The sequence below is a fragment of the Orcinus orca genome, chromosome 15, assembly GCF_937001465.1.
Source record: "Orcinus orca chromosome 15, mOrcOrc1.1, whole genome shotgun sequence".
NCBI lineage: Eukaryota > Metazoa > Chordata > Mammalia > Artiodactyla > Delphinidae > Orcinus > Orcinus orca.
This window is the reverse complement of record NC_064573.1, coordinates 475,956-502,062: the sequence shown is the minus strand read 5'-3', so window position 1 is coordinate 502,062 and position 26,107 is coordinate 475,956. Positions and strand designations below refer to the sequence as shown.

The following is a 26,107-nucleotide window of genomic DNA, read 5'->3' as shown; positions in this document are numbered from 1 at the left end:
GAAAAATGGAGTAAACTGAGGAGGAGACACCGCGTATCAAGGTGGACGGAGAGCCCCAAACAGAGAGGAGCTGAGAGCCGCTGCAGACCACAGGACACAGCAGGAGGGCAGAGGCCCCTGCAAGGGGAGGCAGGCCTTGGAAAGGAAACAGGACCGTCCGGTGTGTTTTCAATCTGGAGAAAATACACCATGATTTACAGCAAGCTAAGCAACTTCAGAACGGGACCATAAAACTTGAGGGAAAAAAGAAAACATTTTATGAGGGAAAAAAGATGTAATGCAGCGTAGCCCACAGCCTGGCTCGGCAGTGAGGCATCTCCACCTTATCTCAGTAGCTCCAGATTTCACCTCAAAGCGTGACAGCCCTGTTTCTAGAGGAAAGGGATCATGGGTGTGGCGGGGATGGTGTCAGAGAACCGAATCCTCAGCTGCACAGAGTCATAGAACTGTGTACAGTTACTACATCAGTAAGCCAGCTAAGCACGTTCGTTACCTAAAAGTATGGAAGTAACTGTAGCAGAAGGAACAGTTGAGAGCTCCTGCCCCTGGGAGATGGGTCGCGGTAGGAATACTGTTTCTTCCTTTATAAGTCTATCTTTTTTGTTTCGTAAAACAAAAATAATTAAAAACATGTTCAGTCACCAAAACTCATTCACGAAGGAGTAGATAACCTTATGCTGATTACAGAAATGTAATTCATAGTTTAAAACCTTCCAAAAAGAAAACTCCAGTCCCAGATGGTTTCACTGGTGAATTCTACCAAAAGTTTAAGGAAGAAATGATACCAGTTCTGCACAATCTCTTGCAGAAAGTAGAACACTTCCAGTATTATCCTGGCACCAAGCCAGACAAAGACACTAAGGAAAGGAAACAACCACAGACCAGTGTCTCACATGAACATAGATGCAAAACTCCAGCGAAACGCTAATAAACCAAGTGCGGCAGTGCACAAAAGGGGGCACGCCGTGACGAAGTGGGACTTTCCAGGAAAGCAAGCCTGGCTCAACGTTTGAAAATCAATCAATGTAATTCACAGTATTAACACAGCAAAGAAGAAGAACCATCTGGGGCTTCCCTGGTGGCGCAGTGGTTGAGAGCCCGCCTGCCGATGCAGGGGACGCGGGTTCGTGCCCCGGTCCGGGAGGATCCCACATCCCGCGGTGCGGCTGGGCCCGTGAGCCATGGCCGCTGAGCCTGCGCGTCCGGAGCCTGTGCTCCGCAACGGGAGAGGCCACAGCGGTGAGAGGCCCGCGTACCGCAACAAAAAAAATAAAAAAATAAGCAGAGCCATCTGGTTATCTCAATAGATGTGGAGAAAGTGTTTGACAAAGTCAACACCCATTCACGATTAAAACAAAAGCGTTCAATTCTAGAAATAGCGGGAATTTCTTTAACCCGGTGGAGAACACCTATTTAAAAAAACCTACAGCTGATGACATACGGAATGATGCAAGATAAATGACAGTGCTTTCTCCCTGCCATGGGGAATAAAGCCTATTTATTCAGCATCGTTCTGTAAGTCCTCCCCTGTGCAATGAAGTAAGAAAAAGAAAGACAAGTATATGATGGGAAAGGAAGCAGCAAAACTATGAACACAAAACATCCCAGGAAATCCACCGAAAAGCTTGTAGAATGAGTGAGTCAGTTACACGGGGTCAGCACCCCCCAGGTGTATTTATCCAAGAGAAACGAAGCCCCGCAGCCGCTTGCGTCAGCCCCAGACTGGAAAGCACCGCCACGCACACCCACGGATGCAGGGGTAACTGGCGCGTCCGCGCAACAAGCCGTCAGCAAGAGAGCAAAGCAGCGCGAGTCTCAGGATACGACGTGGGAAAAGCAGACTCGGAAGTCCACACGCGGCGTGAGTCCGCCTATGAGGCGTCTGGAAAAGGCAGAGGGATCCATGGTTGCCAGGTTGGGGTGGGGACGGCCTGGCTGTAAAGAGGCGGCGCGGGGGCCTCGGGGTTGGTATCGGTGGCTCCGCGGCTCCACCCCCGGTCTCACCGGAGCGCGTATCCTTCCACGTCAGCCTGTGGGCTCGTGTCTGACAGTCCCTGAGAACCCACTCCCCAAACGGGCTTTCCAGGTCGAAGGGTGCGCCCCCTTGAAGGCTTTTCAGATGTATCTGTGAGCCGTTCGTGCCGATATATACTCTGCCCAGTGTTCTGGGCCCCCCTTGATCCTTGGCCTGGGGCAGGGGCCCCCGTGACCACGGCCTGGTGGGGAAGCGGGTGAATTATGGAGCTCCTGAGGGGAACAGCTCAGCAATTTCTGATAAACGTGAAGACGTTCTTGTCTGCCGGCCCGAGGCTGCCGCAGCCCTGGAGGAACGCTAGCGGTTCCGTTTGGTTGGTTTTTCGGTGACGGTGGCTAGCAGCGTTCACGTAAGGTTTGCAGTCCGGCACGGAATCTGATGTGCGGCGTCGACATTTCTGGATGTGCGGGGACATGGACGGTGTGGCCACACAGCCCACTGCCCTGCGTCCACGTCGCGGTCAGCGCAGGCTCGACGCCGCGGTGACGGAGCCGCTTCCTTGGGGGCAGCGGCCTCTGGTTCTTGAGCCGCAGGTAATTGAAGGACGCCCAGTGACCCTTCCGGAAGGAGAGGGGAGGGACCCAGCGCCCAGGGCAACGCCTGCTGGAGCATCACGCACAGACTCTCAGGCTGGTGCCGAGATCCCGTCCGGGGGAGGGGGCGGCGTCCTGCGGCCTTTCCGTGGGAAGGGAAGTCTCCCGTGGGACCAGGCAGGACCCAGGGCCCTGGGGGAGGTGGCGGTGCCTCACGGGAGCCCTGGCGGAGCCCGTGAGCGGCACCAGTGCAGGCTGTGCGGGGGGAGCTGCAGCCTGGGGAGAAGGCCCTGCCTCCAGTGCTGGGGGCCCTGCCCACCCCCATCCAGCTCCCACCTCAGCCCCACAGCCGTGCTTCTGGCCTCCTGCCCTAGAGGACGACCGGGCCACCCCAGGGCCCCGCAGCCGCCGAGGCCTGTTCTGGGCCACCTGCACCTCCCTGTCCCTTCTCCCCCCTCCTCAGGAATCCCCTTGCCTGTGCGGGACCCTCCCTCCCACCCCCAGCCCAGCTCTTGCACCCCCACTGAGAACCCCCTGCACCTGGTCCCGGTGAGTGGCGGGCCTGTGATGGTCGCACGTGGTCCAGCCTGCGGAGCCCAGGGGTTCCTTACAGCAGATGCTGCACCCACGGGTGGCCGGAGGCGGAGGGGCCGAGAGGGGGTCAGGGCTCCAGTGTGGTAGCGGCCCAGCCAGAGAAAGGGGCTCTGGGTCCTGGGATTCCCTTTGCTGCTCCTGTGTTTCCTCTGTGGGGCCGAAAGGTGCTCGTAATTCTGAAGGGGGAGCCCTTTCCCTGGGCTCTGGGGGTCGCTGGTCCATTTGAGTGGCTCTGGCACGTTCCAGGCCGTCTTCCTGGGGTCAGAGGTGGCCCTGCGGTTCTCATGGGAACACCCCCGGGGGACGCGAAGGGTGGTGTGGAGGTGAGACGGTCCCACCCACCGAGACCAGACACGGAGGTCCCCCACTGCCTGCGACCATCCCAGGGTGTAGGGTCCACCTTCTCTCCCTCCGGAAACGACCGCTCCGGAGTCTCCGTGTCCCCCACAAGCCCCCGAGACCCGAGCCCTCCCTTCCCACCCCGACAGCTGGGGGGCGGCAGCCGTTAGCAGACACCCCGTCCGGCCCCGATGGTCAGCCCCCGGGGGGAGCGGAGGGCACGAAGAGCGGACGACTGGGGCCCCAGCCTCGAGCCGGGCAGGCGGGGTGTGCAAGGTCCTCTCGGCTCGGGCCGGGGCCGCATCGCCCCGCGGCCGGCGCGCAGCAGCCCGTGCGGGGCAGCTATGGCCTAATTACCGGCGTCAGTGAAAGTGCAGGCAGTGGGGCCTTCAGAAGTGGGTGAACCAGTGGAACATAGATTACCGCTGACCCAGTTTTGGCCAAATAGGCCAGATGTGTCAAATTATGATAAATCAGCGTCATTTTCTGGACTCAAAGTTCCAGACATAGCTGCCTCCAGTGAACCTCCTGGCTGGTCCTTGAGGGGGTGAGGGGAGGCGCTCACAGTACGCGCCTCTTCCCGGACCCACCGGATGGGTCTGGCCCCAGGCCGGAGCGCTGGTGTCGCTCCTCCAGCACGGGGCGGGCGGGCCGGGGGGCCTTTGTCCCTCCCCCCACCAGCACACGTGGCCGCAGCCCACCTGAAGGGGGGCCAGCGGCTGCACTTGGCCCAGGGATGACAGGGGACCCAGAGCCCCAGGTCGGCCCGGACAAGGGGGCGTCATCGGGGGTGCTCCTGGGGTGGTGGGTCACGAGACCCCCAAGCACCCCTTGGGCTGAGGTCATCAGAGTCCCGAGCAGGTGAGGCAGGTACGACCTGGGGCTCCACCTTCCCCTCCCGCTCACCGACCAGCGGGTCCCCTTCCCCCGCCCAGGTTTCCAGCCCTGTCAGTCCCCACGGCCCCAGCTGCGTCTTCCTGCCTAAATCCTGGAGCTGCTGTGTCCTACGGCCCCAGGCCCAGCGGGACGCCCCGTGCCAGGTGGTCAGAGGCCCGGGGCATCAGCGCCGTCGGGGAGGCGCTGTAACCTCTCAGAGCCTGACAAGGGTGTGCCCCAGGCTCGCCCTCAGGGCTTGGAGCGCCCACCCCCACCCTCGCTGCTCCGGAGTGGACTCGGCTTTTCCACCCGTGTGCCCCACGCGGGTCCGAGACCGAGGTGGGGTGGGAGCCCTTCATCCAGCTGGAGCCGCCAGCACCTCTGTTTGAGGATGGACCTGCCCAGTGACATTCAGGGCTTTATCCTAAAGCGGTGACCTTCCCCAGGGCCACGCGGGGAAGTAAGCACAGGGCCGGGAGGGTGACTGATGTAGAGGCCGAGGCGCTGGGCTCAGACAGCTCATTAATGAGAACGCCAGGCTCCGCTCGATACACATAAAGCGCCCTGGGCACTGGGCGGCTGGCTCAGAAAGTGCAAATCGGAGAGGTTAGCGGGAGTCGGGGTGCCCCAGGTTCCCCATTGACAAGTTGGTGTATGGCTTGGGGAGCAGCCCTGCGGGGTCCTGCCCACCTCTGCGCCCTCAGGGCACCGAGGCCAGCCCTACAAATGTCTTCTGGACCATGACCTGCTCCCCGTTGGGAGCGCCAGGCGGGTCCTCACTTCCGGTCCGCTTGGCGATGGAAGCTCACCACTTCTTGCTGGGCGGGGACTCAGAGGGACGTGAGCCAGGTGGGGGCGGTGCAAGGCCCCGGGTCCCCTCACGCCCAGTGTGAGCCGCGCCGAGACTGACAGCAGAGAGCATCGGGGGCGTCCGCTGAGTCTGGTTTGTTCTCCTGACCTTTCCTTCTGTTCCTCAGCAGTGATAGAGGTAACCTGGGGAGGGGACTTGGGCTGGTTGGGGGCTCGGGGTCAAAGGTGAGACGTGGCCGGACGGGGGCAGCTGGGGAGGTCTGCACACTCTCTGGCTTCCGCTCTGGACGCCCCTGCACACGGAGCCCCGACACCGGGGTCCTCACTCACTGTCCACACCCAGCCAGCCACACTCTGTGAGATTAATTAATAAGTCTTTTTTAAAAATTAGCTTTGCTGGGCTTCCCTGGTGACACAGTGGTTGAGAGTCCACCTGCTGATGCAGGGGACACGGGTTCGTGCCCCGGTCCAGGAGGATCCCACATGCCGTGGAGAGGCTGAGCCCGTGAGCCATGGCCGCTGAGCCTGTGCGTCCGGAGCCTGTGCTCCGCAACGGGAGAGGCCGCAGCAGTGAGAGGCCCGCGTACTGCAAAAACAAAACAAAAAAAAGCTTTGCTGATATATAATCCACACACTGTACAATTTGCCCAGTTTGAGTGTACGATTCAGCGGGTTTTTGTATGTTCGCAGGTTGTGCTGCCATCACCACCGTGTGATTTTAGAGCATTTCCACCTCACAAAAGAGACCCAGTGCCTTCAGTACTCACTGCCCGGCCCCATCTCTCCCCCCACCAGCCCCAAGCAACCACGGATCAACTTTGTCTTTATAGATTTCCTCGTTCTGGATCCGTAAGAACAGAACCACCCAGCACGTGTCTTGTGTCACTGGATCCTTTCACTCTGAACTATCTTCAGGGTTCGTCTGTGTTGTAACAGGAACGAGCGCTTCATCCCTTTCCGTGGCCCAATAATGTCCCATTGTGTGGCGCTACCCAGTTTTGTTGATCCATTAATCATCGGATGGACATTTGGGTTGTTTCCAGTTTCTGTGATCCATGCGGCCACGAACATCCGTGTGCAGTTTCTTCGTGCACGTGCATGTTGACTTCTCTGGGCTCACACCTAGGAGTGGAATTGCAGGGTCATGTGAGGAACTGTATGAGGAACAGCCAGGCTCTTGTCCAAAGTGACTGGACGGTTGCATGTTCCCATCAGCAGTGCACGAGGCCCTGATTTCTCCAGCACTTGTCGTCTGCTCTTTCATTCTGGCCGTGCTGGTGGGTGTGAAGTGGGACCTTCGAGTGGGTTTGATCTGCACTTCCCTGATGATTAACGGTGTTGAGCCCCATTTCATGTGCTTCTTGGCCACTGTGTATCTTCTTCAGAGAAAGGTCTGTTCAGATCCCTTGCCCATTTTTTTAATTGGGTTGTTTGTCTTTTTTATGGTTGAGTCGTAGGAATTCTTCCTGTATTCTAGATACAAGTCCCTATCGTATATGATTTGTAAATATATTCTCCCATTCTGCGGACTGTCTTTAAAGACCTCATCTCCAAAAAGTCACCTTCTGAGGTACTAACAGTCAGGGCTTGAACAGAAGGGTTTTGAAGAGGAGCATTTCAGGCCTTTGAAGCGATTACGTTTTACATTTGATTAAGTGTAATTCATCTATTTTATCTTGTTTGCTCCTGCTTTTGGTATCACATCTAAGAAGACTCTGGGGTCACTGGTTTTCAGCCTGAAGACCTTCCTTTCGAGTTCTTGTAAGGCAGCTCTCAGTCTTGTTTATCTGGGCAAGTCTTTATGTCACCCTCATTTTTTAATGACAGCGTTGCTGGATGTAGGATTCTCGGGTGTCTTCTGAGCACTTTGAACACACTGCCCACTGCTTTCTGCTGAGATGTGGGCGTAATCTCACCAGAGTGAGCTCTCAGGTGACCTGTCGCTGTCTCTGCTGCTTCCAAGGTTTCCTCCTTGTCTTTGGCGGTCAGCATTTTTCCTGTGATGTCTTTTCCCTGCTGGAGCTCAGTGAGCTTCCTGGGTGTGTAGGTCCTTGTTTTTCAATAGATTTGGAAGTTTTCAGCCACGGTTTCTCAAACACTCTTCTCCTCCTCCCTCTCCCCTTCCTGCTGGTACCTGGATTCCTTGGTTCCAGCACGATCCTTGCGTCTCTGTTCTCAGCCTGCGTAATCGTCACCCATCGATCTTCAAGTTCACCAAACCTTTTCTCTGACAGTTTACATCCACTGCTGAGCTCCTATAGTGAATTTTTTGTTATTGTACTTTTCAACTTCAAAATTTCCACTTGGTTCTTTTTAAATTTTTCTTTATTGATCTTCTCCATCTGATGGAACGGATTGTCATCATACCTTCCACTACTTCTTCTTCTTTTTTTTTTTTTGGCAGTACGCGGGCCTCTCACTGTTGTGGCCTCTCCTGTTGCGGAGCACAGGCTCCGGACGCGCAGGCTCAGTAGCCATGGCTCACAGGCCCAGCCGCTCCGCGGCACGTGGGATCCTCCCGGACCGGGGCACGAACCCGTGTCCCCTGCATCGGCAGGTGGACTCTCAACCACTGCGCCACCAGGGAAGCCCCCTCCACTGCTTCTTTAATCAAGTTCTCCTTAGTTCTGTGAATGTATTTATAATGGCAGTTTTGAAGCTTTTTGTTAAATCTGACGTTTGGTCACTCTCATTGGCAGTTTTTGTTGCCTGATTTCTGATGTGTGGGTCATACTTCACTGTCTCTTTGCCTGCACTATGATTTTTTATTGAAAACTAGACATTTTAGACAATACAATTTAGGAACACTGGATATTGCCTTCCCCTGTTCCCCAGTTCAGGGCATATTACTGTCATTTGCTTGTTTAGTGATTGGTTGGATTATTTTAGTGAAGTCTATTCCTGCCCTGCCCCCTGCCACACACACACATGCACGCACGCACACATGTTCAGCCCTTGGCGCTGCTCCTCTAAGAGGCCCAGTCACCCTGGGAGGACACTGCTTTTGGTAGCACTTGGGTCTCTTTCCCTGACGGAACTTTGACAGTCCTCTAATTGCCGGCTGACTGCTCTATTGTTTTCAGCTGCCCTTGGGCATAAATTCCTCTAGCAGCCAATCCAGCCGCATCGCGGCTCTCAGGATGGAACAGTTTCTGAGGTCAGCTGATACTCGTTCTGACTCCAGGAGGGCTCCTCCAGTTCTGCACCCCAGTTCTCTCCTGCAAGCTGGCCACCCCACAGCCTAGGCTGTGTCTTCATTAGGCCCACAAACGTCCTCTTGTTTTCCTTCACTGCAACCTCTACCACTCTTGAGAGCACCCTTGGGTTTGAACTTCACCACTTTCTGTTGCAAATGAAGTCGGTTCCTCTGGGAAGTGATCAGGGGCATCTCACTTACAGTCTGCGTCTCCGCTACACAGCATCTCTGTGCCAGGGCTCTGGGCCTGGGGGTGGGGCAGTGGCAAGCTCCTTCCTTGGTGACCCCCATTCTCTGAGCTGAGTGCCCTGCAGAGAGACGGGGAGCCAGCGGGCTGAGGTCCTCTCTGTCGTCTCTCCTGGCGTGGAACCACCCTCACAAGCGGGGGCGAGGGCTCTGGGGGTCCCGGCGTTCTCAAGGTACAGCCTCCGTTCCACTGCAGGAGTGGGGGCTGCGTGGGAGCAGGTGTCCCTCTTCCCAGCCGCACTCCCCGGGGACTCAGCCCACGGGACCAGGGAGCCCCGCGTTGGTGGCTGCAGCCTCTGGACTGGAGCCCCCTCCTCGCTGAGCTGGGACGCTGGGGGAGTCTCGGTTCAAATACCAAAGACTCTCGTTTTTAAACCAATTTCCACAGATTTTCTTGAATACATTTGTCAATTTCTGTTGTCCTCAGGAGTGTTTCCAGAGACTCTAAGTGGTTGCTTTTTAACGCTTTTCTCTGGTTTTGCTGGGGAGCTGGTCCGCTGAGCTCTGATTGCTCTCCTGTGCGAAGCCAACCTCCCAGTAAATTTTTGTGTTGTTTTTCTTTTTACAGGAATTGGGCTTTTTTGGTGTACAACCCTTGCCCTTACAGTGGCACATGTGCACGGGTGGGCGTCAGGAGGAAGGGCAGCCCGGGAGGGACAGGCCTCCCTGCCCCCAACACGTGTCCCCTTCTCCCCCCCCAGGGCGAGTGCTCCCCCAAGTGCCGCAACCTATTTGTGCTGGAGACGGTGTGCGTGGCCTGGTTCTCCTTCGAGTTCCTGCTGCGCTCGCTGCAGGCTGAGAGCAAGTGTGCCTTCCTGCGGACGCCGCTCAACATCATCGACATCCTGGCCATCCTGCCCTTCTACGTGTCGCTGCTTGTGGGCCTGGCGGCGCGGCCGGGCGCAGGCGGCAACAAGCTGCTGGAGCGCGCGGGGCTGGTGCTGCGGCTGCTGCGCGCGCTGCGCGTGCTCTACGTCATGCGCCTGGCGCGCCACTCGCTGGGGCTGCGCTCGCTCGGCCTGACCGTGCGCCGCTGCGCGCGCGAGTTCGGGCTGCTTCTGCTCTTCCTCTGCGTGGCCATGGCCCTCTTTGCGCCACTCGTGCACCTGGCCGAGCGCGAGCTGGGCGCGCGCCGCGACTTCTCCAGCGTGCCAGCCAGCTACTGGTGGGCCGTCATCTCCATGACCACCGTGGGCTACGGCGACATGGTGCCGCGCAGCCTCCCCGGGCAGGTGGTGGCGCTCAGCAGCATCCTCAGCGGCATCCTGCTCATGGCCTTCCCGGTCACCTCCATCTTCCACACCTTCTCGCGCTCCTACTCGGAGCTCAAGCAGCAGCAGCAGCGCGCCGCCAGCCCCGAGCCCGCCCTGCGCGAGGACAGCACGCACTCCGCCTCTGCCTGCGCCTCCGCCGCGGAGGACGACGGCTCGCAGGGCCCCGACGGTGCCGGCCCGACCGGGGACTCCGCGGCCGCGCTGTGGGCATCCGCGGGGCCGCCCTGACCCGGCGGGGCCGCGGCACCGGCGAAGAGGCTGCTCCCCTGGAGCTCCAGGACCAGAACCGCATTCTCGCCTCCCGCTGCGCACGGAGGGACGGGGACGACTTTGGGGGCCCGGCTCCCTTTGCCGTGCATGTTGCTCGCTCCGCACAGCCCAGAACTTGGCCCGGGGCTGACCCCGGCCTGAATTGGGGGGTCACAGCCATCCTGTGCTTTCAAAGAGTTGAACTCCAAGGAGCGTCACCAGCCTGTCCTCCGCTTTCCTTCTGCCTCTGGACTTTTGACTCCGTGATGGCCAGCTAAAAGTAAATTCAGCGATCCCGGAAGCTCCAAGCCTGTAGCTCGTCCCCAGGCCTCACTTTGACCTTCCCCTGCGCGTCACTGGTGGGGGTGGGGCGCAGTGGGGCTGGGAGAGGGCACAGTCCCTTCCTGCGCCCGCCGTGTCACCCACAGTGGGCCATGCCCGTCAGAGGGGGTCTCCTCATCACGCCTGCAGAAGCCCACATCGCTGCCGAGCGATAGGGACAGAGGTGTGACACTGATGCTCACAGCACGCCAGTTCCTTCGGGGGAGGGAGGTCCCAGCCCTGACCTCTGACCTCCCTTCCCCGGCACAAGCTCTCTGGGGATCTTCCGGGATCCCTCCTCATCTGTTCGCCCCTGAAAATGCCCGGCAAAGCTGAAGGCCTGCACGTCAGCCGGCCCCACCCTCCCCTCGGGCGCCCCGGCCCCCGGCCCCGCCCGGGGTGACTGAGCTGCTTCTCTGGAGGCCAGAGGAATCTGTGCTCGTCACATCGCTCGTCACCCAGCACGGCTGGTCGTCCGGGAAGAACCGCTTCCTCCTGCGGGGCGGGGAGGCCTCGCCGATTTTCCCTCCAAGGGTTCGGTCAGCGGTGGAGTAACCCAAGGCAGCTGTCCTCTGTCCTCCCCCCCTACCCCGCTGCAGTGGCTCTGAGGGCACCCAGGCGCCCTGCAAGACCAGAGGCCACCTCGGGTCACGGGATGGGGTGCCCGTCGGCCATCCTGCTGGGAACCGCGGGTGTGTGGGGAGGGGCGGAGCACACCCACTGCCCACCACGCGGGCGGAGCGCCAGCCGCTGGCTTGTCTGTTCCGTCTCCCCACCGCCACCCCGACCCCCCCCCCCCCACCGTCCCTCCGGCTGCGCTCTGGAAGGCTCCGCTGGCTGTGGCCTCGGTTGCCCATCTGGGTTGGGGGCCGGGAACTGGCCAGGTCCCCGCCGGCCTGCTCCCTCATGCACGCCAAGGAAACCCAGACTGGAGACACTCCTATGGGACAGCTCTGTGCGTCTCCTGCAAGACATGGTGTTGCCATCGCTGCCTCCTTGGCCACCTGCTGAAAACGCTCGAAAGCATGGCAGGAGGGAGGACAGGAGACTGAGTTTGCGAATGCAGCTGTCTCAACCCCCCAAGTGCTGTGCAGAGAGCGAAGGTCAGTTCCCGCCGACTCACGACTCGCTCACGCGGGGGCACTGGGTTTGCTCTGGCCACCAAACCAGTGGGCAGGCTGAGTGGGCCAGGCACACCCCTCTGCACCTGAGTTTCCCCATCGGTACAACCAGAGTGATCCGGAAGAACCCTCTGGCTCCACAGCCCCAAGATGCAGGATCCTGGTCCCCGCCAGAGCTGTCTGGTTGACCCCAAAACGTCTGCAAAGCGTTTAGGGGGTGACATGTGTCTGTGACATTCCAGGAATCAGCCAGCGCTCCTCTTCCCCTCAGGGCTGCTTTCTGCACAGGCTGTGCATCCTCCCTTTGGCCCTGACGGGCCCTCCCCCACCCCCAGCTGACCCGCGTGTGCCACTCAGACTGAACAGGGCAGCTCCAGGGCTGAACATGCTCCACTGTCAATGTTGAGAGTTGGAAACCCCCATATTTGCTTCCAAAATAGCCCCAATTCCTGTACTCCTTATCTTTGGGGAAAATGCATCCCCCGCCTCTGCCCGCGCGCGCGCACACACGCACGCACACACACACACACACACACACACTCTTTCTTCTTGGCCAGCTGGATACCAGGGCTGGGGTGGTGAGGGCAGCTCGAGAGCTGTGGGCAGGGTGCCGGCACCGTTTGCAGCTCTTTATCTGCTCAGAGCTTTCAGAAGCTCAACTGAACGAGATGAACTTTCTCACGCACCCCAAGAGCTGGGGCAACAGCACCATTTTGTTCCCATTTCCAAAATGCTATCCTCGTTGAGAGGAAGAGCTATAAAAATAAACAGGACATTTAGGGTTTGGGGGAAAAACTGACCTTCATATATTTTTTTCACTAGAAGCCCCGCTTCTCGCGGGGCTATTAAACGTCTGCCCTTCCCCTGGTGGATGGCTGTGCCCAGAGCTCGGGGTTCAGAGCTCTCTCGGCCGGGGCAGCAGCTGGGCCTGTGAAACAGCTCTCTCCTCTGTGTCTGAAGGGCAGCTCCAGGGCTCGCTCCGCAGAGGAACACGGGAGCCTGTCCAGTGCCGTTCCCGGCTCAGTGGTGAAGTCCCCAAAAGGCACCTTCATGTTTTTTGGTTTTTTTAGTATTTGAACTTCTACAGCATTCATTTTTTAATTAAAAGTTACTTTCAATTAACACATTATCAGAAGGAAAACAAAATCTACCCCCAGAGCAGGACCCCTGTCCTGCGTGACTCAGTACATGGGCTCCAGGGTCCACACCGAGGCTCCCTGCTGCCTGGGGCGGCCGCATCGGATGTCACCACCTTTGATCAGCTCACTCACTCTCCGAGGCCAGCGCTACAGGCTGGGGTGACTCACTGAGAAAACGTAAAATATATCACTTCCATGTATTTCGACTGTGTTGATTTTTTTGGTCTTGCCCTCAGCAGAAATGCTCTCCATGAAAAAAGAACTGCTCGGTACAAAGGGATCCAACCCTACTTGCTACACAGAATTACCCATTTTCCTCGAAACACTTCTCCTGGCCTTTAAAGGAGACACTCCCCAACCTTTTGAGGCATCCCCTTGTTAAGGGAACTGTGTGAACTGGCGGAGACCAGGGCGCCACCACCTCCCCCCGCCTGGCCCTGCTGGCACAGGACGGTCACTGTCCCCGGGGGCCTGGGGGAGCAGCCCCGGTCTCACAGGGGCCACAACTGTCCCCCAAGGAGGAGACGCTGGCCCAGCCCTTCCCTGGGGTCCCCTGAGGTGAATGAGGACGAGACCGGCCCTTTACTCTGCCCTGGACCCCCCACTCCGACGCCACTCACAAGGCCACGCTGGATCCACGAGCAGTTTATTGAATTCAAGCCGCCCTGACAGAACCAGCAGTGCTCCCACACGTGGCATGTAGGTCACCCCTGCAACTGGTAATGCTTTAATTTGGAGGCAATGACTGCTACAGACATCTCCTTTCATTTTTAAAAAGTAAACGTTTTCAAAGCATCTTGCAGGCCAGAGAACTAAGCAGGATCCTCAAACATTCAGGAGTTTTTGAGGAAAACTCAGGAGGAGGAAACGGCTCCGCACGCCGTGCACTGGCCACGGCAGACGCTGCAGCTTTGGCACCAGCCCCAGGACCGTGGACACTACAGAGCCACCCCTCTGCCTGGGGGAAGGAAAAGCGCCTGCGGGAGCCATGTGGAAGCATCTAAACACTTGCCCTGCGGGGCCCGGAGTTGGAGCAGGGCCGCTGGGCACGGCTGAGATGCTCGTGTAAACCGAAGGGGGACCAGTGTCAGACCAGCACCCCACCACCACCAGGCACAGCGGATGCGGAGGGCTGCACAGGAGGAGGGTGGCGGCAGGGATGCCCTGCACAGCATGGGGAACACCTGCCTCGCTGTCCCCTGCCCTGACCCGCAGGCATCTCCAGGCCTGGAAGACAGACACCTAAGGCCATATCTGCAAGCACACGGTTCCCAGAGGAAAGGGATGCCTGTGCGGTAGCCCTCCGGGGGGATGGCCAGTGGGTCTGCCCGGCCCCAGGCCCGGGCCCTCGGCCTTCCCAGGCAGCCCCGGGGGCTGCTGCACCCGCCATGCCCCAGGCCCCGCTCCCAGCACCCCGGGGCTCACACTGGCCAGAGCCCGGCTGGAGACGGTGGGTCCACGGCAGCCTGCCCAGGAGGGGCCGGCAGAGCAGCGAGGCCACTGGGGGCCCTGGAAAGGTACCTGCCTAGGGTTTCGCACCCAGAGCCCTGTGATGCTTTGGTACCTCACCCCCACGTGTCCCGGGCCCAACCCTGCCGGGAGTCACCCCCAGCCAGTCTGAGGCTGCGGGCTCCGTGGGCTGGGACCTGGGCTCTCCTGGTGCCGTTTCTCACTCCTGCCCCCCGTCTCTCCCATCTTGGGGCTCCCCAGCCCAGCTGCAGGCCCCCTCGGCCCCATCAGCCACGTCGAGGCCACAGGGGCTGAGATGTGGAGGTTTCCTGAGGTCCTCGGTCCTGCAGGGCCCAGGGTGGCCTTCTCCTGGTATGTGAACATGACCCAGGCTCCAGCCAGCAGTATTTTGAGCCAAAGTAGGAGAGGAGACCTGCTTTTCCATCACCTTGAGAGCAGCAGGCGCCCAGCCTGGGGGAAAACCTGCTCACACGAGTCCTGGATAACAGACCACAACGTCGGCACCCAGGCCCCATCACCCCCCGAGAGCCACAGAAGCTGAGCAAGACCCAATGGCTGGGACCCTGTCTCGGGGCCGCAGCACCCACCTGCCCCACTCGGGGAGGACAGGTGGCCTGGCCGGAGCCCACGGCCCGTGGTCCCGCATCCTCATCCTCCCGGCTGCCTCAGAGGGCCTTGGCGCTGGCGGGGTGCGCTGCGTGGGGGGCCGGCTTTAGGGGGTGGCGGGTGAACACGTAGGCCTGCCCCAGGATGGCCAGGTCCACCAGCACCTGCAGCAGCCCGCACGCTGAGAACTGCAGGGGCGCGCCGTTCAGCAGGAAGTAGGCCGTCTTGAAGGTGTCGCCGCTCGTCCACATGAGGACCATCTTGATGCTGTGGAGACATGAACGGTGGTCAGGGCTCACAGACCATGGATCAGGGGTCACGACCCCCGGGTCGGGGGACATAATCCAGGGGTCAGGGGCCAAAATCTAGGGGTCAGGGGACATAACCCAGGGTCAGGAGACATAACCCAGTGGTCAGGGGTCATAATCCAGGGGCCAGGGGACATGCCAGGCCTCCTGTCCTGGCCATGAAGCCACCGCGTGCATGGCCGCGAGGACAGGAAGGCCCTTCGGCAGGAGCAGCCTCAGCTCTCCAGAGCAGGGGAGGGGCTGGCACAGGGGCCGAGCCCACACGGCCTCACAAACGTCCCATCCTTCCTGGCTGCAGGCACATCAGGTGTGTGTCCCTCGGGAGACACGCTGTGGCCTCAGACGGGAGAGGGAAGACCGCCACCTCCTCATGCCGCGTCCCACAGGCTGACCCTGCAGCACGAGAACTGGCCTGGGAGGGGCGGCCCTCTGCCCCCCACACCTGCACCCAGGGCTGCTGAACAGGAAACCAGAGGCTGCCGGGCAAAGCAGGGTGATGCAGGCTTCTCCTGGGAATCCCCTCCAGGCCAGGCCCCTCACTCAAAAGACAGCCTGAGGGCGATTCCATTCCTGGTCATCGGTGCCACTCCGAAAGTCTGAGGTCGGTCCGTGTGGCACAGAGCGGCCCCGTGTCATCTATCGCTCACGTCTGCACACACCTCTCCACACACAGCATCTAACGCCTGGCTTGCCAGGTAACGGGCATGAGCACCATCATGTTTTCCTGCATAAAGTGTTTAAATCAGACCCACTCCCACAGCAGGCACACACTGCATGGCTCACTAAACCAGACCACGGCTTGGGGGGGGGGGCGCCTGTCACAGGGAGGAGGTGAGGACCCTCAGGGACAGGATGACACCAGGCTGGAAGCCGTCTGTGCCCCAGGCAGGGCGGGCACTTTGCGCCCCTGAGGTGGCCCCGGTTCACCCCAGAGCTGGGCGGCCTCCGACCCCAGGTCAGCTCTTATCAGTAAAACCAGGCGAGGAGCCCATGGCCCAGTGCAGGGATGTCCATGTCCCCTGCTCTGCCCACAGGAGTGTCAGCCCGACCGTGCAGAACCGGGACAGGACGTGGACAGCTCCCCTGACCTGCACCACAGCGTCTGGAGGCTCCCCTGATCCTTAATCAGGAGAATGACTCAGGGCACGGGGAGGCCCAGAGGTTGGCTCCCGTCGACCCTGCGGCCGGTCCACCCATCTGAACAGCCCAGCGCGTCTCACTTGGCTTGTCGCGTTGACTCACATGGCGTTCAAAGACTTTTGTTTTTAATTAGCTGATACCTAACTCTGCATTTAAAACTCCAGGTTATTATATCATCAGTCCTTTTTCTCTGGCTTTCCACATTTATTTGACTTTGGTTTTTAGCAGTTTGTGATGTAATGCATGTTTGGGACTTGCTGAGTATCTTAAAGCTGTACGTTGGTCTTGCATCAAGTTTGGGAGGTCTTCAGCCGTTATTTCTCCAGCATTCTCTTCTGCACCAGCCTTTCCCCTCTCCTGTGGGCTCAGGTGACACGAACGTTAGATTTCATGGTGCTGTCCCTGAGTCTGTTCTCTTTTTTCCCCCGATTTTTTTTCTGTTGTTCAGACTTTCACTGATCTTCAAGTTCATTAATTCGTCCTCTGTCGTCACCATTCTACTACTGAACTACTGAAGTGTAGTTTTTATTTAGCTACTGTATTTTCAATTTAAAAATTTCGGGCTGGCTTTTCTTACAGCTTTTATTTCTCTCCTGAGATGGTCCGTCTTTGCATTGATTTAAAGAGCGTCTGCCGTTGCCCTTTAGAGCAGTTACACTAGTGCCTTGAAAATCTGATAATTCCAGTATCCGTGTCACCTTAGTTGACTGTTTCTCGATTCTTTGGTGTCTGTTGTCTTTTGAGAGTTGCTGAGATTTTCCTATTCTTCGTGGTGAGTAACTTGGGTTTATATCCTAGACGCTTTTACCGTTCCGTAAGGAGACTGTCTTGCTTCAGTCCTGTGGAGAACGTCGTGTTTTATGTTCTACCAGGGAACCGACGCGGTTAAGTTGAGTTCAAGCTGCAAGTTCTGGGTGGTTTTCAGGGGCTACGGCTCAATTTCAGCTCAGTTTTCAAAACCACTGCGGCGCTATTCGCATCTGCACTGTGTGGGCAGCCCGCGGTGGCCAGGCGGGGACTTGGGTGGTGGTCTGCCCCGCAGGTCCTGGAGGAGAGCCCTTCCTGCCCCTCAGACCAGGCAGAGCGGCTTCTCTCGGAGCTTTCTACCCAGCACACCGTTCTGGACTTGGGGCTGTGCTGGAGTCCAGGCTGGCAGATGTGAAAAAACAAAACGTCAATCCGTCTGCTGCAGCACCCAGAGCTGCTCCCCGTCCTGTCTGGATTTGTAGCTGCACCCGAGGGGAAAGACGGGCCCTTCGTGGAAAAGATCTGAGATTAGCAGCATTCCATCACTGGCCACCCTGTGCCCCATCCCACGTTTTGCTGGCCTTCGCTGACTGGTCCCTGTGGACACCTGACCTAGTAGGCCCTGGACGATGGCTAAGGAGCAGCCGGGAGAATGCCTCACTGCTGTCATCTCTTCTGCGTGGCATCTGTCGCCGCAAAGTTGTTCCTCTCTCTCCGTCTGAATTCTGTCCTGCTCTGGTGCACCAACTCGGAATTTTAGAGTGAACTAGTGGTGTGAAAAATGGCTGTAGGTGACTCTGCATCACGGTCCGGGGACACAGGGGACTGGACAGGGGCCGCCCACAGCGGTATCTGGAAAGAGCAGCAGGTGGGAGCACAGAGGCTGCCCAGCAGTGGCTCGGGTCAACCTGCACACGTAGAACCCCGGGGGGGATTGCAGAGGCTGGGCGGGAGGGAGATGCACATGACACGGTGGAGAAACGCACCAGAGTGACAGCTGTGGCGGGAGCGGTGTGCGCCGGGGGACTGGGCACCAGTGTGGCCGGGTGGCACCAGGAGGCTGCGGGCACCTGGGCAGACCGGAGCCACCCATCTGATCTACAGAGATGCCCAGCCTGCCAGCGAGGCTGCTCCCAGCTTTCCACAGCTCGGAGCACCTCCATTTCAAAGGAAAACCCAGGGCTTCCCTGGTGGCGCAGTGGTTGGGGGTCCGCCTGCCGATGCAGGGGACGCGGGTTCGTGCCCCGGTCCGGGAGGATCCCGCATGCCGCGGAGCGGCTGGGCCCGTGAGCCATGGCCGCTGGGCCTGCGCGTCCGGAGCCTGTGCTCTGCGGCGGGAGAGGCCACAGCAGTGAGAGGCCCACGTACCACAAAAAAAAAAAAAAAAAACAAAGGAAAACCCACACCCACAGAGCAAGCATTTCAAGGAGAAGCTCCCACAAGCAACCTCTATGTCTGCAAAAGGCCATGAAGACAGGAAGAGAACCAACGAGTCATAAATGAGTCTAGTTCCACTTTACAGAATTAAGAGCTGAGGCACAGTCTCCCCCAGAGGTACGAACTTAATAGGAGACCCAAAGACCCCCCCTCCAAAAACAAACAACACGGAGTGGCCTGTGCGGCCCCTTTCACGGAGGAGAGGCTGAGGCATAGAGAAGTCGGGTGGCTTGCCCAAGGGCACACAGCGAGTGCCTTACACTGTGGGAAGGGCTGGGGAGGGGGCGGCAGAAGGCACAGCTGGAGCCTGGCCCGGGCTGGTGTCCGTCTGGGCCCTGGAGGCACAGGTGCACCTTCACCCCACAAGTGGAGACGTGAGGTCACTGCAGAGAGCTGGGCCCTGCCTGACGCACACGAACATTTTTAGCTGCCCAGGCGCCTCCCCAGGCCCGGCCCACAGTCAGCTCTCGCCCCGGGGGCAGGAATCCGACAGGCCCCACCACCAGCCCCACGTGTCGAGGGCTCGGGGCAAATATTAATCAGGCTGCTCCCGGCCCGTCTAAGCAGAAGACCAGTGCCAGCTTGAGCGATGTGAGCCCTCGTGCAGGGCGCTCTGGACGTACAAGCTCGTGCCTCGCACCCTCTGGTCACCCCAGACCCTGCGGTGCCCTGTGGACGTGTGCGGAGCCCAGGCCCATTCTCCCCACACGGGTGTTGGGTCATCCTTTACCCTCAACAGCTATTGGGCAGGGCGAGCCCCGAGGCTTGGCTACCACTGGCCAGCAGGCCAGGGACGTCCTCGTGGACACCAGGACACTGGAAGACCCCTCCTCGACAGAGGGCTCAGCTGGCCCAGGGCTCCAGTGATGCGGGGGGCGCAGGGCTCAGAGAACCTTGCAGAAGCCGGTCTGGGTGGGAGGGGAGACTGTCCCCAGGCTGCATTCCTCCAGCTCAGGGGGCGCCGGGAAGCTGGATTCCTTTTTCTAGGTCCCCCCTCACACCGGGCCCCACCCCAGCTGCTGCCTCAAATGCCTGGCCCTCCCCGCCCTCGTGCTATTTTAATCCGGGCCCCCGGTACCTCATTCTTGGCTCCAGCATGTTTCCTCCCCAAGTGAGCAGGCAGATGACTATTCCTAAAATACCTCTCACCTCATCCTCGCCCCATCCGGCCGTCCAGAGAGCCTCCGCCCGGCCAGTGCCCACGAGGTGAGAGCCTCACCCCTGCGCCTACCCCGGCCCCGCCAGCAGCCCACACACCTCCCCGGCCGCGCCTCATTCCCACCTCCCGGCCCGGGCCACACCTACCCTCCTGTCTGCCTATCCAAAGCTCCCTGAAATTCAAACCCTACCCAGAACACATCCCACAGGAGTAGGTCTTTGTGACCGTGGGTCACAAGAAACAATGGTTTCTTGGGTGTGACATCCAAAGCATAGCAGTTTTTAAAAAAGATCCGTTGGACTCCATCAAAGCCAAATCTTGTGCTGCAACGTGAAAAGCCAGCACACAGCGGGAGAGGATATCTGCAAATCATGTATCTGTAAGAACAGTTAAAGATCTCTACAACTCAACAATGAAAGACAGCTAACCAAATTTTTAAATGGGCAAAGAATCTGGATAGACCTTTCTCTAAAGAAGACGCATAAATGACCAATAATCACAGGAAAAGGTGTTTGATGTCATTAGTCACCAGAGAAACGCAAATCAAAGCCACAGGAGATCCCACTTCACACCCACGAGGATGGCTACAATCAAGGGGTCAGAGGGTAACAAGCATTGGTGAGGGTGTGGAAAAGCCAGAACCCCCGAACACCCCTGGTGGGAACGGAAGATGGTGCAGCCACCAACTCAGCAATTCCACTGCTAGGTGTATCCCAAGACAAAGGAAAACATACGTCCACACAAACTGGTACACAAATGTTCACAGAAGCACTGTTCACAACAGCCAGAAAGATGTCAAACCCAAACGTCTACCAGCTGAAGAAGACATAAGCAAAACTTGATCTGTCCGTACACTGAAATATCATTCAACCTTAGAAAAGACGGCCACTGACAGATCGTACGTGGACGGACCTTGGGAACATTACGCAGAGTGAACGCAGCGAAGGACCTCGCATCGTCTGATTCCATTTACATGACGTGCCCCGAGCACAGAGCCGCAGAGACGGAAAGCAGACCGGTGGTTGCCCAGGCCTGGCGGCGAGGGTGGGGGAAACGGGGAGTACTGATGGGTGTGAGGCTGCTTCCTGGGTGACGAAAATGTCCTAAAATTAGATTGTGGTGACGGCTGCACAACTCTTTGGAAGTCCTAAACTCCACTGAGTTGCGTACTTTAAATGGCGATGGTGTGACAGGTTACATCTCAAGGAAGTTTTTTTTAAAGTTCCAGGGCTTTTGCTGAATTCTAATTCCAGCCCTCCTTGTCCATCAACTGGACCCTGGGTGTGGCGTGTGCGCACATGTGCAGGGGTGTGTGGCGTGTGCATGTGTGTACTGTGGCGGAGAAGCGTGTGTGGGAGCCCAGGCGTGCGCTGTTACCACGTGCATGGCATTCTCCGCTCACACCATTGTGGGCTGATTACGTGTCAAGGACGACAGAGGAAGATGAGTGGGGGGCTGAGAAGTGACGTACGTGCGGCCCCCGGGGGAGACGCCACCCTGATTCCCGAGCAGCCAAGGCAAGGCTCCAGGCGCCCAGCTCCAGGTTCAAGGGCAACGCCGGGGCCGGACCAGGTGGACACTTCCCGGACGCTTCCTGTCAAGGCAGGAAGTGTCCCCGCTGGGACAAGGCATTGGGCTGGGGCATCCCCACCACACCACGGGGGCCGCACACGCACACACGCACGCGCGTACACACGACCTCCTCTCGTGGCCCCTGCTCGCTCCCAGGCTTCCCGCCTGCCCCTCCCCCTCCTCAATCGTAACGGTTCCCCGGATGGTTTTCCCCACAGCTGGCCTCCTCTTCCAGTCCCACCCGCCCCCAGGCTCTCCAGTAATTACTTGTTGGGGAACATCTTCCGATCCGGCAATATGCGGAGGAAGGAGGAGGGAACTTCTGCACTAATTAGTAACATGATTTCAAAAGCGACAGCACTTTCTAGTACTGGTTCAGAAGCAACAGTCACTCAACATTTTGTAAAGGGAAATCATCAAGTATCTCTTGCATTTCCTCCAAGAAATGTACGTGTGTGAAAATTGTGTGCATGTGTGTGCGTGAGCATATGTGCATGTGTGTCTGTATGTTTGAGAATCTGTGCGTTTGTGCGAGTGTGTGCATGTGAGCGTGTGCACACACCTGTGCGCGTGGGCTCACACCCTCTAAAGGCGTCCATGGGTAGGCCCTTCCAAGCAGGTCCGCAGGAGACGAAGTTGGCCCTCAGATAGGACCTCACAGCCCCTTCCCTTCTTACACCTCCTGACGGTCTTCTGTCTGAAGCAAGTTGAGGCTGAGTGTCCTGCAGCAGATCTGTGGTGGCCCTGACCACAGGGCTCTGAGAATCCCAAATCCCAGTGGGTCCAGGGCGTCTCCATCAGAGAAGGTCGGGGGGTGAAGCAGCCCTCCTGGCGGGCTCCCTGGATGGATGCCTGAGGACGCTGGGTCAGGCCACGCAGAGCGGCTGCTGGGAAGTGGGGACGAGGGGCAGAGGCAGCCCTGAGACCAAGTCCTGAGTCCGGGCCTGGGTGCAGGAGAGGGAGGAAGGCCTCTGGTCCTCTGCTTGGGACGGGAGCAACCAACCTCAGGAGGCTCCTGTGTCCATGCCGAGGGGGGCTGACTACGCAGCCGGCCGGAGGGTCCCGTGTCGGGGCAAGTTCTGGTCTGAACTTGGGCTGAACTGACCCCGCTAAGTGCACACAGGGAGCCCCAGCCTCTCTCTTCCAGGCCGGGATGTGGAAAGCGCAAGGGGCGCTTTCCTCACAGCCCCACCCTCCTCGCCCCACCCAGGAGCCCGCGATCCGCCCCGTAGGAATCAGGCTACAACGTGACAGGCTGGACACTCGGGGGCAACCATGCTCGCCACAGCTCAGGCTCCAGCGGGCATCCAGGCTCCCTGAACACACGGGTGGCATCGTGCTAGCCCTGGGGACGAGGGAAGGGTCAGACGCAGGTCAGACCAGCCCGGCCTGCACAGGGAAACCTAAGAGTCTCATTTTCAGGATCGTGGAATCGGATTTATTGACGTGTGACAGCCAAGCTGTTCTGAAGACACGTCACTGAGCAAGGAAAGAAGGCCCCACCCTGGGGACAAAGTGACAAAACGGAGCTTGGCAGGGATGGAGCAGAGACCGCGGTGGGGCTGAGGGAAGACCCGGCAGAGGGACGCGCGGAGGCCCGGGTGCCCGTGAGCTGCGCTGGGAGAAGCCTGTGCCGGCGTTGCACTGTTTACGCACCTGCTTCAGGTTTAATCCATCACTGCGTGAAAATGCCTTTACCTTAGAGTTTCTCTTACACAGACTTCTTCGAAGAAGCACAAATTTTACAGGAAACAAAACTGTAACCAGGTTCCAGCCCTGTACTCACTCTCTCTCTCAGCACTCAGTCTGGGTGTTGGCCCTTTAAATACACACAGAGCAAGGTCACCTCTCTGTTAACTCCAGCTGAGCAGAGAACCTGTGACCCTCCCATCACCTCCGGTCACCTGTAGCACACGCCACCCCACACCACACGCAGAGGCCCCCAGCGGCCTGGCCCTGCAGACCCACCCACGGAGCCCTGCCACGACAGCAACGCTGAACAGGCCCCTAACCTAATCACACCTCCACCCAGAGCCGGCTCTGAGCGGCAGGGCCCACGATTAGGTTAGTCTTCTTAACGAGGGTGAGTGGGGCTCTTGAGAGGACCCTGCACTCCAGGCTGATTGAATTAGCGGCCCGTGCCCATGTCCGTGACAGAGACTGCCCCCCTCCGCTGGCTCCGGGCCCTGCTCGGGCCCCGCCGGCTGGCATGGAGCGGGTCTTCGTCCCCGCGCAGCCGGGCCTTCTCGCGACCTGCTCGCGGCACTGACCGCAGTCTCCTTCCCTTCCCTTCCGCCTTTGCCTTCTGTCTCCTTTACCCAGTGCCACCAGGCAGGCGGGTGGTCTGTTGGGGGGAGGGCACTGGGGGAGAGGGGCTGCGGTCACCAAAGGCTGATGACCACACGCATCCTTTCTGCCCTAAAGTCAGAACCTCAGGAGCACGTGCACCACCCGGGCTTCCTCCTTTCAGGTCCAACGCCCCAGGTAGCAGGGCCTTCCTGTCACTCCCGAGGTCACCCTGAGACAGGAAGGGGGATGGCCACGCCCACGGCCGCGCTTCTGCAGAGCAGCACCGAACTCCATGGTCCGGCCTGGCGTCTTTCCAACACTGCCTTTGCTGGCTGAGTCACCGCAGCCCCACCAGGGACAATTCCCACTGGGGCCTTCTGCAACTTTTGCTGTTGTGCACAAATTCTCCAAGAATTCGCCCGATCAGCTAGGTACCCACACTGGTAAATCTTCCACATTCATACCTGCTTCCCCAAGTGTTCTCACTTTCCCGAAAGTGATTTCGAGAATCAACTATTTTAGTCCTTCATGAGTTCATTCAATAAATATTTACTGAACTGAACTGCTGTAATTTTCCAAGCACACTGTCAGGTGCTGGGGAAAGAAAGAAACAGGATACAGTCCTTGCCTTCAAGGCTGTCAGTCAAGTAGATGAGCTGGGCAAATTAAAACATCCGTGCATCACTGTCAGATGGCAAGGATGTTTCTGGAGAAACATGGAGACGGTGGTCAGATAAAAGGAGGTTTAGAAGGTCAGCCTTTTAAAAGACAGCTGCAGTCATGTGTCCCATACCCCAGATAAGAGGATCGCACACAAAAACAAAGGGTTAGTTAAAATCAGGTGTGACACAAACTTCAGCTCCTTGGAAGACAGAATCGTCTCCCTGTTCCTCCCCTATACACCCTGGACATTACCCAGAAACACAAGACTCTCAAAGGTGGGGAAAAGGCCACAGGAGTGCCAGACTTGGAGCTGAAGAAGCAGGAAACGCCAGGAGGCCCCAGGGACAGGCTGTTCTCTGTGCAAAAGACCAGGAAGGGTGCAGCCTGGCAGAATAGGCAACTTTAGCCAATAACTGCTCTACTCCAAACAAAACAGAAAAAAAGGCAGCCCCACCACCACCCGTGATAGCAGAGGAGGGTGGAAATCCTAGACGTTTACTCCTGCCAGGCGTCCCAATCCCACCGCCAGGGTAGTGTCAAGAAAGCCAGCTAAAACCAAAGGTCTAAGTAAGACCCAAAGTCTTATAAATAACGTGGAAATGTCCAGGTTTAAACTGGAAATCATCTGTCATATCAAGAACCAAGAAGATCTCAAACAAAATTTTACAAAGACAGTGTTTAGATGCCAAAACTGTGAGAAAAAGCAAAGAGTTTCAAACAGCCACTTTAAAACTGCTTCAATGAGCGATTATGAATATGCTTGAAACAAATGAAAAAAGAGAGTTTCAGCAAAGAAACAAAAAGCTTCACAAAAGAAACAAATATGTAAAGAAGAACCAAATGTAAGTTTTACTGTATTGAAAAATACAGTAACCAAAGGAAACAGTCAGTAAAGGGCTCTCAGAGCACAGTGGCTGGAACACCGGAAAGAACCAGTGAACCATAACAAAAAAAGAAACGATCTTAACAAAAGAATCATAGCAAATGACCTAACATTCCACATCATCAGAGTCCTAGAGAAGAGGGGTAAAGGGCAGGACTGAAAAAGTACTCAAAGACATAACAGCTGAAAACTTCCCCGAATTAGCAGGAAGTATAACCCTAGGGATTCAAGAAGCTGAGTGAATCCCAAACAGGACAGATCCACACCAAGACACACGTCACAGTCAAACTTCTGAAAACTAAAGACCAAAAAAAAAATCTCAAAAGCAGCTAGAGCAAAACAACACCTTACTTACAGGGGAAACAAACATCACAGTGGGTTTCTCCTCAGAAGCCACAGAGGCCAGAAGGAAGTGGCACATTTCTCAAGGGCTAAAAGAAATGAACTATCAACCTAGTTCAACCTGTATCAGCAAAAATATCCTTCAGAGATGAAAGGGATATCAAGACATTCGCAGGTGAAGGAAGAGTAAAAAAATCTGCCACCACCTGAAATACCCTTAAAGGCTAGTTACAGGAGTTTCTCAAAACAGGAAAAAAAAAAACAAAAACGAAAACAAGAAAAGAAGGTATCTTGGAACAGCAGGAAGGAAGGAAGAACATCATAAGCAAAAATAAGGGTAAACACAATAGACATTCCTGTCCTCTTCAGTTTTGTGCATTATGTTGACTGAAGCAAAAATTATAATATTATCTGATGTGGTTCTAAATATGAATAGAGGAAATATTTAAGAAAATTATAAGTGGAGGGAAACATCACATATATAAAATATACTACATTAAAAATATCATAAAGGGAGGTAGAGTTTCTACACTTCACTAAAAAAATCCATACAGAGAGATACCCACTCAAAAACACCATAGATAAATACTCATTGAACAATAACTCCCCATCCTCCCCTCTTCCTAGCCCCTGGCAACACCATTCGACTTTCTGTCTATGAATCTGATGACCCTCAGTCCCTCGTATAAGTGGAACCGTACGGTATTTGTCCTTTTGTGACTGAGCACGTCCTCACGACTCCATGAAGTAACCTGTGT

General features: G+C 57.4%; 2 protein-coding genes across 5 annotated transcripts in view; one reads left to right on the top strand and one right to left on the bottom strand.

Annotated features, from left to right (window-relative positions):
- The window catches only part of KCNG2 (potassium voltage-gated channel modifier subfamily G member 2), a 78,711-nt gene extending 61,757 nt beyond the window's left edge, over positions 1 to 16,954 (top strand). The window contains exon 4 of the mRNA XM_049698594.1: positions 9,331 to 16,954. Coding sequence (XP_049554551.1) covers positions 9,331 to 10,131 — 801 coding nt within the window. The 3' untranslated portion in view covers positions 10,132 to 16,954. The remainder of the gene's footprint in view (positions 1 to 9,330) is intronic.
- SLC66A2 (solute carrier family 66 member 2) overlaps positions 13,363 to 26,107 on the bottom strand; it is a 49,930-nt gene continuing 37,185 nt past the window's right edge. For 3 of the 4 annotated variants that reach the window (XM_033406163.2, XM_049698595.1, XM_033406165.2), the window contains one exon: positions 13,363 to 15,076. In XM_033406163.2, the coding sequence (XP_033262054.1) occupies positions 14,869 to 15,076 (208 nt within the window). In that variant the 3' untranslated portion in view covers positions 13,363 to 14,868. The remainder of the gene's footprint in view (positions 15,077 to 26,107) is intronic. The other variant, XM_049698596.1, reaches the window with a different exon arrangement.